The sequence below is a fragment of the Triticum aestivum genome, chromosome 4B (genome assembly GCF_018294505.1).
Source record: "Triticum aestivum cultivar Chinese Spring chromosome 4B, IWGSC CS RefSeq v2.1, whole genome shotgun sequence".
Lineage (NCBI taxonomy): Eukaryota > Viridiplantae > Streptophyta > Magnoliopsida > Poales > Poaceae > Triticum > Triticum aestivum.
Genome location: NC_057804.1, coordinates 624,863,681 through 624,878,844, shown reverse-complemented (window position 1 = coordinate 624,878,844; position 15,164 = coordinate 624,863,681). Strand labels below are relative to the sequence as shown.

Below are 15,164 nucleotides of genomic sequence, written 5' to 3'. Positions count from 1 at the left end.
CGACGACAGACCTCGGCCGTGCTCGGGGCGGCGCGGGACAGCGACGGCAGGTCGCGGCCGAGCGCGAGGCAGCGCAGGCCGGGGCGAGACGGCGTGGCGGCGGGGAGGGAGAGAGACGGGGGCAAGGGAGGAGGTGGCCGGCGCCGGCGACGAGGTAGAGGGAGGCCGACGACGGTGGAGCGAGGCACGGAGCTGCGAGCGTGCGGGAGCGGGAGAGGAACCTAAGCATCTGATACCATGTTAGGAATGGGCAACTACATTCACAGGAGGGCCAAGGGCCAGTACATATACATGTGTATGATAAAGTGCAAGAAAGACTATACACATCTAACATCTTTCAGACCAAGGGCAAACTATGCAGGGGAATGTCTGTGCAAATTATAAGTTGTCAATCAGATCAAAATAAAAGGTGTACTCAAGTGCAGTGGAGATTCAGAGTCGTACCGGCAGAAGCAAAAGAAACCCGTTTAGTCCTACCTGAGCTGAGGTTGCCTGCACAATGAAAGAAGTATAGTGGATGATCAACTTCTGAAGATGAGCTAATGCACCCTCCACTGCCTCTCTGGATGTGGTCTCCAAGAAAGAAATCAGCAGCATAAACTACGGTGGTGTGAGTCATTGTGTTACTACACCTACCACTGCAGTAGTTCGATCGATCGATCGTCCGAGAGCGCGCAGGTTTGTTTGGTGGCCACACCCTTTATGTGGTAAGCCAGACACTGGCATCCAAGAAGGGGCATCCAAGAACTCATCTCTCAATTTAAATGGGATATGGCCATGTGCCCTGTCCTACTGTTGTAGTATTTGAAAGAATGAACAATTAATCCAATCGTGTTAAATAGTGGTAGAGTACATGGTTATGTTACGTGCTGATCAGCAAAGCAGTACAATAATCAATATAACTCAAAACTACTTAGGGAATACAAAGGAAAAACAAAAACAATTCTTGTAAATACATCAGTCACGGGACATGGATTCCATTCCTAAAGATATCAACATGACCATAGAGACGGGGAAGAATGAACAATCAGTTTCATAGTACCAGATTTCATCAAGGCACCAACTGCCTAATATCATGAGAAGTCACAATACTCGGATTTTATTCCTGAAGATATCAATATGAGCATAGAGATGCAGAAAAATAAAACAGTCAGTTCCTTAGTACTATTAGGTTTTTATATAGTCCATCAAGGCACCAACTGGCCTCAATATATGAACTGGATACAAGTATAATTAGTCACCAAATATGAAATTTTTAGTTAAGCACTCAGTACAAGCTAAATCATGCTGTTAACTGGGCATATGCAGCAGAAACAACCAAATTTCAAGAAGCGCATGCTCAAGCTAGTGCAATAAAAAAAGGCAATTCAGAAGTATTCCTAGTAAATACTCCCTCCGTCCCAAAATTCTTGTCTTAGATTTGTCTAAATACGGATGTATCAAGTCATGTTCTAGTATTAGATACATTCGTATCTAGACGAATCTAAGACAAGAATTTTAGGACGGAGGGAGTAGTACTGTGTACTGGAGGATTCTGGTTAGAAGCAGACACATATTTAGAATTTCCATTTTACTCATATTTTATTACAACTACTTTCAAGATTCTTTGATATCTAGTATTCCCCAAGGCATCAACTGCTTAATTAATATTGCGAACCAAAATGCAACTTATAGCAAGTCACAACTAAGCCACCAAAAATATATATGCATAACAAGCCACAAGCAAGTTGTGATCAGACAATTAGCAGATCTTGCTAGTAAAAGGTAGTATGTGTAAAGGGATTTCTTGTTAGTAGCACAGATGCATGTCCAACGATTCAATTTATCAAAGGTTATTTCTACTTAATTTTCCAGGCACAAAAGTAGGAACTAGGAGTCTTGGTTTCTCTCAAGAAATGAAATGAGCGGCACAAATTGGTTAATATATAAGCCCTAGCAGCCGATGCAACATAGCAGTATTCCACAAAAAGTATACAGCAGAAGGAAAACTTAAACTTCAATAAAACTCATTAGCTCCAGCACCGTACCAATGTTTCAATTGACCCGAATATCTCTAAGTGAACAACTCATTAGCTACAGCAAGTGAAGATAGAAGAAAAAATCTTTCCAATTTTCAATGCCATCTAGATATTCTAATGCACCTCCAAAGTATTTGATAATGGATACGAACTTTCACTCATTTCCTCATACGCAATGGTGGACAAGTACATACTTCAGTAAGAACTTTCAAGTTGAGGTCCACCATCACCAACCAAAGAAGGAGGCCAGGCCATAAAGTAGGGATAGCCACGACCATCATACCTCCCCTGAATCAGTAAGTCAAGCTTCATAGTCTCCAAGGAAAGGGAGAAAAACCAGCAGCAGAGTAGGCCAACATGGGACATGCTTGTGGTTGATAAGTAGGCGTATCCATCCCTAACTTGCACAACTTTGAGGTCTCCCAGCAACCCCCTAGTAACGCGACGCATCTCAGGACGCAAAGAGATTGTCTTGTGCGGTATCCAGGTCTGAATCCCATCACCATCCATACCGTCGATCCAAACATGGAGGACGAAATCATCAGATGCATAGACGATGCAGAGTGCGCCATCCTTGGTCTCCGCAGCCTTGAAATTGTACCCATCCACCTTCACCTGAGCGGGTAGATCCATGGTGGTGATATCCATGGTGGCAGTGTTGATCCTCACCATGCATCTTTGGCCATGGCAAGGCCAGTAAATGGAACCATCCACCACCGAACCAGCCTTGAACTTTAGGCTGCTGTCTCCACCGATTTCCAATTCCGCCCACGGGTGGATAACCCAATCCCATGTCTCCGGCGAGAAAATGGCGGCACGAACCCTAGAGCCATCCTTGCAGATGCAGGCCACGCGGAACGACAGCGGGTTCTCGTCAGACGACAAGAGGTGAAAGCCAATGAAGGCAAAGTCGACTCGGGTCTCCGCCTTGACATCATCGTCGGCGGGCATCGGGAGGGAGTCGACGGTCCAAGTGATTGGGTTGAGAACGGCGAGCCCCTCATCGATCATGTCCCAGAGCAGGACGTGGCCATGGCGGCAGTCGGCGACGTTCCACCTCGGGGACGCGTCGTCCTCCGCGGGGAGGGAGGTGAGGAAGAAGTCGCCGCGGTGGAGGGCGACGGCGACGTCTGGGTCGGAGCGGCGCACGGGGATGAAGGCGGGGATGGAGATGCCGTCGGTCTCGAGGAAGATCCCGATGAAGGGCGCCGGGTGGAGGGCGCGGAAGAGGCGGCGGAAGGGCCGGGAGGAGCGGACGGCGCGGAGCCAGGAGCGGCAGGTGAGCGCGGCGCGGACGAGGGCCGGCAGGTTGGGCAGGCGGAGGAAGATCTCGCGGAGCTGGTCTTGGCCGAGCGAGGATATGGTGGTGGCGACAGCAGAGGTGGTTGCTGGTGTGGTGGTGGTGGTGCCATCGGCGGCGGAGGTGGTTTTGGTCGTGGTGGTGGTGGTGGTTGTGATGGCAGTGGTGCCACCGGCGGTGGAGGCCGTTTGGGTTGTGGTGGTGGTTCCGTCGGCGGTGGAAGTGGTGGTGGTCGTTGTGGTCGTGGACAGGATCGACGGATGTTTAGCTGGTGGCACGGCGGCCGCGGCCGCCGCCGCCGCCGCCGCCAGCAGCAGCCCACTGCCCATTGCTGGAGTGATGGAGATACCGGAACCCTGGCTGCTTGGTTGGTTCTGCTGTATAGTTGACGCATGGCCCAAGCCCATGATACGATTCATGCTTTCAGCCCATGTACGCAAGTGGTCTAAATTATGCCATGCCGAGGAAAGCCCATCAAGTTTTTTCTAAACTTTTTTTTTGAGAACTATAAAAAAAAATTGAGAACTCTAAACTTTGTTAAGGATACTGTGAGTAAGATGTTGAAAAGGCTCTAAGGGTGTGTTTGGTAGCATGTATGGACCTATCCTAGTTGTTCTCGTCTGATACATGCTGAGTGTAGACATGTTGAGTTCATGCATTCGACGTTGTTTGGCACCGGTGTATGTGTTGAGACATGCTGAGCTGAGACTTTGTTTGACAACCTACATGTGTTTAGAAATGCTGAACAATTTCGAATTCCGAATAAAAAAAAAATCAAAAGTGCACTCGTGGTACCGGCAGAAGCAAAATAAACCCGTTTAGTCATACCTGAGCTGAGGTTGCCTGCACAATGAAAGAAGTATAGTGGATGATCAACTTCTGAATCGAAGATGAGCTAATGCATCCTCCACTGCCCCTCTGGATGCAGTCTCCAAGAAATATATCAACAACATAAACTCAACTGCATAGTTAAAATCATGTTGGGCAAACTTATTTATTTATCTGACATTTTTAGGCCGAGTTGTACAAAAAGGAAGATTTTGCCAGTAGTAATAAAGTACTGCTTTCTAGTTTCTACACCGAACTCCAGAGTCCAGCACATGAATGGAGCAAGTACATTCTGAAACAAAGAAGTACAGTACAGCTTAAAACAGCTTCTCACTGCAAGTTGGCGCAACCAGATCAGCTTAAACCTGTTTGTACTCATACTCGTGTTGTGAGTTGTGACAACATAACCAAGCAGCACTACACTACAAGCTCCATGCATTTTATCAAACTTCCAAACAGGCTAACAACAAGAATATATACCAAACAACATTAGGAGTATTTCACTGCTAAACTCTTTGAATAATAAAGGGACAGTAGCTTTAGTCGCAAGTGTTGTACTCCCTCCGTTCCTAAATGTAAGTCTTTGTAAAGATTTCACTACGAACCACATACGGATGTATATAGATGCATATTAAGAGTAGATTCATTCATTTTCCTCCGTATGTAGTCCACCTAGTGGAATCTCTACAAAGACTTATATTTAGGAACGGAGGGAGTAGATTTGAAAGTTCAGATGACTACCGCTAAATTAGACTGAAGAACAACACTGTCGGTCGTCATGCTGGATTCAGATATAACGATGAGACTTGAAGAGAAATAGTGATAAAACAAACTACAAGGCGACAGTAAAAAAGAAGGAACCACCATTTGCCATATATTTGAGACAAACCTGCAAGGTGATAGCCTTCTGCCCAGGGATCCAAAAAAGAGCAGAGCCAGCAGGCAAGATGCATGTATCCTTGATAACTTTATATGTGCTTCGTGGCTGGAAATCATGCTAATCTAAAAATAAGTTTTTGAAAATTTAGTGGCGATATCCATTCATTCGACAAGGAACATGATTAAATATAATTTCGTAAGAACACGTCCCCACCACATCAGGTGTCTTGCCAGAAACATTTATGTCCATGGCTCGAGCACCATCAAAAAAATAAATCATTCTGCAAAGCATTGTAAAGAAATTACAAGAATGGCATGGTTAAATTTGGAAAGAACCCTGCTATTTTCACGGTTATATTCATGACGGACAAGATACTAGACAGCAATGATCAGTGATGCAGTATATATTATAGGCAAGTGTTCGCTGTTGAAGAAAGCACTTAACAAATATTCACCTGAAAGACAAAGTGACGGTTATATTCTGCTCTGGCTAAGGATGACAGGGTGATGGTTTGTTACTTCCATCCGTGTGCTCTGCTATTTTCTCCAAATCAGAGGAAGGAGATGTGGCATATATGTTCATGCAGCGTTATGTTGACCTCCGATTCTGCAAGGGACATGGCATAAGCAAATGTAAGCATAAATTTCTCACATAAGTGACAAGTAATGATCATTGCTGCATCAACTTTCTGAATAGAGCAAGAAAAGAGAGGCATTAATGATTTTCTTTTCAGGTGCAATCATACTATCTAGTGTCATCATTCAGAATTTGGAAAGTGAAATAAGCAACTGAGGTACCTTCTCAGTAATTATCTCCTCGAGCAACTTCCCCTGTTTCAGAACCATATGACAAGATTAAAGAAAACTGATAGCAGGAAGTTACCAATACAAGCTAGCAAGAGAAGTATTTTGTTTTTTACTCTAGTAACTGAATGGTAAGAAACGAAAGAAGCTCACAGATGACATAAGTAAATTACTTCACTTCCTCCAGAGATTCGACCTTTTCCCTGCAACACAATACTTGCTGCAGACATGCAACAATGTTCAGTTCAGGCCAACCAAAATAGACAGACAAAGTGAAGAAACAAACCCAACCATTTCAAGATCATTATTTGGAACATCAACCCCCGGTGCACACATAGTGATAATGTCCTTAAGTTTAAGCCTTCTTCCACATTGACGGCACTAGCAAACAATAAATTGGGGGCTGCCATAGTATTTTTTTCAAATAAAGATGAACCGGCTTAAATTAGTTAGCAACAATAAACCATATGGCTAAATGTTAATGTGATCTTTCTCCAAAATAAACATCCTCCACATCAACTCAATGTTTAAACACAGATAAGTCGCAGTTCCTAAATATAAGCATTAAATGATAGCATAGGTACTACAATGATTAGGCTACAACCTACGTCCTCCCATGGCTGAGTTGACAAAATTCAAGATTCTGACGTAGTCGTAGAACAAAGCTGAGTGCTTGCCCTCCAAGCCATCACGGTGGTGTCGGTTGCTTCCGGCAAGATTGTTACATGGGCTGCCCCCAATCACCAAGTCGAAGCCACCAAATCTACTAACAAATGATGCAACTCTTTCGTCTGTGAGAGATTTCACATCAGGAATCTCAATCAGCGCGCCCGTCTGGGTTTGATCCCACCAACCCCTCAAAATCCTCCTGTTAGCTTCACCTATCTCAACAGAAACCACTACCCTCATGTGGATCCCAAGCTTGTGCAGAGCTACCTCTCCTCCTCCAATACTGGTGAATAAGGACAGCACACGAACACCATTGGGAAACATGCGCCTCAGCACTGACAAGTGGTAAGCAACTGTATCCACTTGAAATGAGTTGCCGAGAGACTTGTATCGTTGTGTCTTGCCAACTCCCCTTGTGTGGTCCTTTGGGAAACCAAGTAGAAGTTCCATCTCATGAGGCTCCAAGGGGGCAACCTTGTTTTTCCCAACCCAGACAAGATTCCATTTTTTGCACTCGTCCATGACATATTTCTGAACACTTTTTGGCGGCGGATTGCTTGAGCTTACAAGAGCACGCTGGATCCGTTCTGTCAGCTTTGCACTTGCTACACATGTTTGTAAGCAATTGAGATGTGTTCTCGTGTCCCAGGAAGGCCACCACTTCTTGTAATGAGGGAATGCCTCAAATATGGTCTTTGGGGGCAGAGGAAGAAGAGGCGATCTGTTCTCAATTGGCAAATTGTGGATGTAGCCCCTTTTCCTTGCAGCTGCACACAGATGAAGAGAATCCACAAACTCTGGCTGAATGTCAAACAGATTTCTTGAAATTTTTGCCCATTCACCTTTTGGAGCTCGGGCCACATTTTCATAATAGAAAAAAGGTGGTCCGGTATCTAGTTTAGAAAGCATTCGGGTCACTGATGGTCCCCTGTAACCAGGTAGGTTAAATCCAACCATTGGATTTGGGAGAGGCGTTGATTCCTCATCGCTGCCATCCAAGGAAGGTCGATTGCCTTGTCCTCCACCCCTGTACCTCTTCCTCTTTTTCCTGCTCTCTTCCATCAATATTGCTTTCTTTCTGCCTCCAAAGGAGTTGAAGCATCTATCTGTAACCTGCCAAATGTACACAGATTCCAGTGTCCTTACATCAAATTAAAAGAGTGAAACTGATTTATTATTCAATTGTTCGTCAAACCACGAGATACCTGATTGTCAGACAAGTTTCTAGAATGACAATCTTCTGCGACCTGTGATGCTCCAATTGAATCAACTAATACAAAGATATCAACATCCGCACCTAGGAGAATTCAAACAGAAATATATAGCATAAGGTAATTTTTCGATGAAAGAATGACCATCAAGGCAACAATTTCAAAAAGAGGCATACCACATCTTATAATAGCCCTATTTGCTTCATCTTCAGAAAAGAACATGTTTACTAATGAGTTGATCTTCTCATCCCTCTCTGACATCTCTCGCATAAAATCCTGCACAAAAGTACCAAAAAAACCGAGATTAGAAAATATTTGCTATATCTCACTGACTTCTTAATGCCAAACTAAGCGATTGCTGATAGAGAATACACCAAACGTATAGGTAAAGTTGTTCATATAATGGCACTCTGTGCTGGATGCATAGCAATGGTGAAACACAATCATCTGGTCACTCCATGCTGCTTTCGTGACAGAATTTTAAATACTGATGGATGGATGGTGAGGCAAATGCGTGCATCTTCAGGAGAAGATGACGATATTCGCATCCCGTCCTGTTTCAGATTCATCGCTTTGCTAGCCATCACGATATTTTTTTGCTGAGCAGGAGTAGTACATATCAGACACTCCATACTGTTTCCCTACTTGCTGTCTTTAGCCTTTACATATATCTTGCCATGAACAGGTTTAAACCACACAATAATTATCTTCATAATTTTATTTGTGTAACACATACAAAAATCGGCTATCACATCATATAGAACATTATGAGATTTGTAAATTAGTTACTTCGTGTATGCATTTCTAGCTGAACAGTAATGGATTGAATCCCTCATTTGTATCAGCTCTAACAGGTAAAAGTATTGGGGGGCAGTTTGATGCAACTAATATGGCAAGTGATGTTCTTTTCCAGTATCATGATCATTTTGTGTAGCTGAAAGTCAAAAGAAGAATCTTGAACTATGCCATTTAAATTCTACGGGAGATATTGTCTAACGTTATTCAACTCACTCCTTATATTACGCTCTTAAACGACAAAATTTTAACATGGTGAACGTACATAGCTTCATCCAAACCATGGATCCACGAAATGTTGAATCGCTCTCTAGAAAAGAGCTTCGTAGTTGGGAGCTCTGAACCGATGATCGATATGGTTTCCTAGGATGAGAACTATAGTTTACTACTTGACAATAAGAAAGTTGTTTTATCTTTTTTTCACTTTTTGAGGTGTTTTGCCTAGTCTGAATTTCTCCTTCTTCCATTTGATCAAGATGGATAGCAAAAAAGCACTAAGTGCTCAAACTACACTGATGAAATCTCAAAACAGTAAGTAACAGGGGTGCTCAAGGTGCGCATGGCAAAGATTTCACATATATCAGCATATGATCAAAGAATTCTTGGCTACTGAACTGAAGATAAGTAATCATCTACCTCATAGCCAGAATCATCAGAACTTGACTCTCTACCACCGGCATCATCATCGCCATCCCAGTTCTCAAAATCAAGATCATCGTCATTTTCAACAACAGGAAGGATGCAGCCAGAAGTAGAGTGATTATTACCCACTGCATCATCGTCATCTAGTGCCTGCATTTCACATCTCAATTAGAATAAACAATCCTTGCCATGAATCAAGAGCACTATAGAATAAATTTAATAATAAAGCACATGGATAAATATATAGTCAAATACCTTATACGTGAGAAGTAGCTCGAGCAGTGCATCTGCATCACCATGTCCTGAAATCAAAAGGTGTTAACAAATGGTACAAACACAAGCAAATAAATAAAATGGAAGTGATTACTTTTATATTACCAATCTCCTTAATACTCTTCGTGACCATCTCTTTGGGGAAGCCCATTACCACATATCTCTCGATCAAAGATGTAGGCGGCACTTCCCCGTTGATCCACCCATTGGAACCCTTTACACAGTTACACGAACAAATATCAGACCATTCTCATAATTATAACAAATCATGTATAGATCTTGCGCTGAAATACAAATATTGATATCTGACTTACGAGCGTGGATGGTCCAGGAGCATCGAAGTTCCTCATAGCTGGAGCTGATGAGGGCCCAGCCTCGCCATCACTGTCACACTCAAACTTGTCACTGTCACCACTATCACTAGTCCAGCCCTGTGACATGAGTTAAGCACAAATCGATTAATACCGAAAGCAAACCACCAGAAAAGCAATTATAGAGAATAAAATGATGCGAGGGAATAATAATTTTATTATGCCACAAGTCCACAACAGGCACAAGACATCGCAATTGAAATCTCCAGTATGAAATAAGTACAGCTACATTTACTCCAGAGTTTAGAATGCATCGAAAAGGAACAAGAAAAAACCTTTTTTTTATTGAACAAACACCCCACGACCACTGTCCCAAGAAGAAATTAAGCTAATGCCCAGAAAATATACATCAGTGCAATTAGAAACAGTTTGATTTGCAGTTTTGGGGATGCCTAACTAACCGAAGTATGCTATGCCTAACTAACCTAAACAGCATGCATATCTCAGGGCTAAACAGACTTATTGGAGTAAAGCGATCACATAGGTAAAATCCAAGAAGGTGGTCAAATTGACCAGGTTTGCCCATTATCACCTAGGCTAGAGTAAGACTAAGGAAACAAGCACTGCTGTAGTATCACTTGATGATTCTTGTACGAAATGGGTATAAACAACTGTGGTTTGCAGTCCAATTGAACTGCTCAAATGCATTATCTGAAGTGCCAGAGAAGTAAGATTTTCTGACCATATACGTGGATCGCTATAACATAAACTAGAACAATGGAATCCCAGAATTAAAGAGTGTCGAACTGTTAAGGCTATGTTTGATCACAAGAGTGTCAATGCGTCAACACGAACATCATATGAAACAAAAGACCATGCGACAGTCGTAATTGGGAATGTGAATGCAGCAGTCTCATTCAACCACAGGGTCCAGAATGCATCAATAAAATTAAAAGAACATGCATCGGATCGAATAGACCTTGATAAAAAAAAGATTCAGATAGAAGCTTCCTACGAAGAAGGTTTTTAGCTGGTGGTGCTATCTCTGCTATACAGGCTGTATTTTGACAAACTATTCTTATTTGGTGCCATCCTGATATATGGACAATGTGAGAAAATGCAGACACGGGCAAACAGATCGAGGGGTTAACCAGCCAATGCAACATGATGCCTGGTCACAAGAGATTCAACATGATGTCTGATTCAACAGCGAAATACCATTTGACAGTAAAAATCCGCATAAGACTCTCATTCAACCCTGCTGTCCAGAATGCATCCAACAAAATTAGATCAAACGGAACTTGAGAAAGAATATTCAGATGAGAGCAAGGTGTCTAGCAAACGCTGCTACACAGGTCTGTATTTTAACAGGTAAACAATTCAATGTGCGAAAATGCAGACAATGGCAAGTAAACTGATCCCACACTATGCCGAGCAGCCAATGCAGCAAGGCAAAATCAACAGGGGCTGATTCGATTCTAGTGTCTGTAACGCATCCAGCGATTGGGGAAAAGACGCGTTTTTTCGAGCGACAAAACCCCAAAACCCTCGTCTGCAAAACTAAATCGGGCGCACGGAGAGACACGCAAACGATACATAAAGAAGAGACACGAGAGCTCCCTACCCCCCCTGCATCCGAACGGAGAGCATGTCTTGGGGAAACACAGAGCTTCCAGTGAGTGGAATTTCCCCGTACGGACGGTACGAACTCTGTGCAGAGGAATCGGCAAAGATTCAGTGGGATGGGATACTATCCCCGCACCAGAGATCCTCCATGGTTCCCCCGAAAAACTTGGAAACGGAGAGGCTGTAAAATCGCAAGGAGGAGGGGAAGGAGAGATGTCGCACCGCCATTGTTGTTGGTGCCGGAAGAAGAGCCGCCCCCGCTGTCTATCTCCCTGCCGCCAGTACAAGGAAGAGGAGGACGAGAGCTCGAGGAGGAGCGGGGGCAGAGGCGGCCGAGGAGGAGCAGATCGCGACGGCGGCGGCGGAGGCGGGCTCGTCCGGCCCTCCCTGGCTCGGACGAGGGGGAGGAGGAGGGGACACGGCTGCGGCGAGTGTGCTGCTGCAGCTCTACCGCGGCGTGTATGCGGGCGCGTGGTTTTGTAGGTAAAAGAGAACGAGCACACGCGGGCGGGAACGTGTCTCCCACGTGTGGGTGCTCGTGGATTATTTTATCTAATTATATGAGATGTGCGGCCGCACACACTACTGGTCACACAATTTTGTGCGCAGCGCACATCCCAGTTAATGAGAAAGGAGGGGAAAGGGGAGGTGTGAACTAGGGGAGGCTAAGTTTAAAAAAAAGAACTAAGGAAGGCTGGTTCCAAGCCGGGCATAGCTACCGCATGGGCTTGACAGCTTTGACCGGTCATGGCATGCTAATTAAGATCATAAATTGATACAATATTTATTGCTCCCTCTGTTACTAAATATAAGTCTTTTTAAAAAATTCAGTATAAACTATATGCGGAGCAAAACGAGTGAATCTACGCTCTAAAATGTGTCTATATACATTTGTTTAGAAACGGAGGAGTAATCTACTATTATTAATTCTAATAGACTTTTTATTTATAAATAGTATTAAATAATTGCTTTTATTTTTTGTCCATATTCATGTGATTGTGTAAAAGATAAATTTATTTGATAAGTTTTTATTGACTTGCAATGAATAAAAAAATTGCTCCATTCTAAATTACCGTTTTAGATTTGTCTATGGATGTATCTAACGCTAAAATGTGTCTACATACAACCGTATGTGGACAAATCTGAGATAACTAATTTGGATGGAAGTGATATTTGTTAAGTCAATAAGAGGTGAAATAGTTGAGATAGTTTTTTTAAAATAATAAAAAAATGAAGATGAAAGAGAATAGTCAAAAGAGGAAGATGGAGGGAGGAATGTGGATAAAACTAGACGAATGACGAAAATACGATCCTAATAATTTTTAGTTTTATTATAAAAGCAAAAATGTGTAACAAAAGTTCAAATTTTGGCTAGCATTTTTATAGCACGCCAAGCCGGCATGGTGCGACCACGTTACGGGTTACAATCACGTGCGAGTGGGGGACGCACGGGTAGACCCTAGCCCGCGACAACAAACCAATAAACGAGGCTACCAAACTGATCATGTAAGGGTATTTTCAACAAGGACCGTCAAAACGCGTGCATACTACTCCCTCCGTTCCTAAATATAAGTCTTTTTGAAGATTTCAATATGGACTACATACGGAGCAAAATGAGTGAATCTACACTTTAAAAATATATCTATATACATCCGTATCTAGTTCTTATTGGAATCTCTAAAAAAACTTATATTTAGGAACGGTGGAAGTACTACGCTACCAAACTGCTCCCCCAAAAAATAATGGCCATATTGGAAAAAGCAGCAAAAGCATTAGTGGAGACTATGTTATCATTACCTTGTGAATTAAGCGCCTTAGCTTCCATGCTCCCCATATTGGTTCCAACAGTCCTCAAACTCACTCTAACTTTGACCGGTCGGGAGCTGGCGTGCTGTCTGCCGTGGTGCATCCTGTAAGATTGAATAGAACTAGAACTATTGTTGATTATTATTGCAGCCGCATACAACAGTATATATAAGAGATTACAAGCCAACTAAACCTATTGCAATACGACTAGGACTAGATAACTCGAGAGCCAAGTAATAGTCTAACATCCCCCGCAGTGTCAACGGAAGACTCGACAGTGTTGAGACTTGATGGAATATTACAAAATGATGTTGATGGCAGTCCCTTGGTAAATATATCAGCAAATTGAGCCGTAGAAGGAACATGCAACACCCGAACTTGTCCAAGAGTCACCTTCTTGCGAATAAAATGGATATCAATCTCAATATGTTTAGTCCGGCGATGTTGAACAGGAATCCCGGACATGTAAACAGCTGAGATGTTATCACAATAAACAATGGTAGCATGTGCAAGTGGTCAATGCAACTCCGAGAGCAACTGACGAAGCCAGACCGTATCAACCACATCATGTGCAAAACCGCACGATATTCAGCTTCAGCGGACGAGCGGGAGACATTTACCTGCCTTTTCGACGACCAAGAAATCAAATTGTCACCAAGAAAAACACAGAAACCGGATGGAGATCATCGAGTGTCGGGACAACCAGCCCACTCTGCATCAAAATACGCGGTGAGAGAGGTAGGGGAAGAATTGTTTATGTGGAGACCATGATCGGGAGTACCTTTTAGATACCTAAGGATGCGCTTGATATGATTATAGTGAGGTATGCGAGGATCATGCATATAGAGACAAGCTTGTTGAACAGCAAAAGAAATTTCAGGACGAGTAATGGTAAGATACTGAAGAGCACTAGCAAGACTACGATAAAGAGTAGGATCATTGAAAGGATCACCATTGGCAGAAAGTTTGAAACTAGTGTCGACAGGAGTATGGGAAGGATGACAGTCTAGCATACCAGCACGGTTGAGAAGATCTAGGATGTATTGACCTTGGGAAAGAAACATACCCGATGAATCACGAATCACTGCAATGCCTAAAAAATGATGAAGAAGACCAAGATCTATCTTAGAAAACTCAGAGCGGAGATGAGTAATGATGCGGTCCAAAAAGGTTTGGGAAGAAGTAGTGAGAATGATATCGTCAACGTCAAGAAGTAAGTATGCAATGTCAGCATTATGATGATAGACAAAGAGAGAAGCGTCAGAAAGAGAGGAAACAGAACCTATGGTTTGAATAAAGGAAGAGAAGCATTGAAACCATGCACATGGAGCTTGTTTGAGACCGTAGAGAGATTTTTGAAGAAGACAAACATGGTTTGGATAAGAAGGGTCTTCAAAACCGAGAGGTTGCTGACAGTAGACGGTCTCTTGGAGAGAACCATGAAGGAAGGCATTTTTTACGTCTAATTGGTGAATAGGCTAGGCGGAGGAGACAACAAGGTTGAGAACAGTGCGTATGGTACTAGGCTTAACTACAGGAGAGAAAGTTTCATCGTAATCAATGCCATGTTGTTGGGAATAGCCGCGACATACCCAACGTGCTTTGTAGCGAGAAAGAGTACCATCGGAGTGAAACTTCTGACGAAATACCCACTTACCAGAGACAATGTTGGTATTGGAAGGATGAGGAACAAGCTGCCAAGTATTATTTTCAATAAGGGCCGAATATTCTTCTTGCATAGCTGCAACCCAATTAGGATCAAGAAGCGCATTTTTGTAAGATTTGGGAAGTTGAGACAAGGACAGGGTGGCGTGAAGGTTGAGACGATCTATGGGTTGACGAGAACCTGATTTGGAACGAGTGCGCATAGAATGGTCATTGACTGAGTGAATAGTGGGAACAACGCGAATGGGAAGGGGAGCAACAGGATGTCCGGTGCAGTGGATGATGCGAACAATGGAGGGGATGGTGATGAATCAGTATGTGTGGGTGATGGTGCTGG

General features: G+C 43.3%; 2 protein-coding genes and 1 pseudogene across 2 annotated transcripts; all 3 read right to left on the bottom strand.

Annotated features, from left to right (window-relative positions):
* The window catches only part of LOC123090299 (uncharacterized), a 41,061-nt pseudogene that overhangs the window by 16,399 nt on the left and 9,498 nt on the right, over positions 1 to 15,164 (bottom strand).
* LOC123093676 (uncharacterized) lies at positions 1,973 to 3,806 on the bottom strand. Its single transcript, XM_044515688.1, has one exon. The coding sequence runs from the start codon at positions 3,735 to 3,737 to the stop codon at positions 2,214 to 2,216; it is 1,524 nt and encodes a 507-aa protein (XP_044371623.1). The 5' UTR covers positions 3,738 to 3,806; the 3' UTR covers positions 1,973 to 2,213.
* Positions 6,279 to 11,798, bottom strand: LOC123093675 (DNA (cytosine-5)-methyltransferase DRM2). The gene is made up of 8 exons (XM_044515687.1): positions 11,579 to 11,798; positions 9,734 to 9,850; positions 9,525 to 9,633; positions 9,402 to 9,448; positions 9,141 to 9,296; positions 7,886 to 7,985; positions 7,704 to 7,795; positions 6,279 to 7,611 (listed from the first exon to the last, which is right to left on the bottom strand). The coding sequence occupies exons 1-8, from the start codon at positions 11,582 to 11,584 to the stop codon at positions 6,427 to 6,429; spliced, it is 1,812 nt and encodes a 603-aa protein (XP_044371622.1). The 5' UTR covers positions 11,585 to 11,798; the 3' UTR covers positions 6,279 to 6,426.

Excerpts from the sequence above, each read along its gene's own strand:
- LOC123093676 (XM_044515688.1), bottom strand. The coding sequence starts at position 3,737 with ATGAATCGTATCATGGGCTTGGGCCATGCGTCAACTATACAGCAGAAC.
- LOC123093675 (XM_044515687.1), bottom strand. Across the intron at positions 9,634-9,733 it reads CTCCTGGACCATCCACGCTC|GGTTCCAATGGGTGGATCAA; the intron begins GTAAGTCAGATA and ends AACTGTGTAAAG. Across the intron at positions 7,796-7,885 it reads TAGGGCTATTATAAGATGTG|GTGCGGATGTTGATATCTTT; the intron begins GTATGCCTCTTT and ends GAATTCTCCTAG.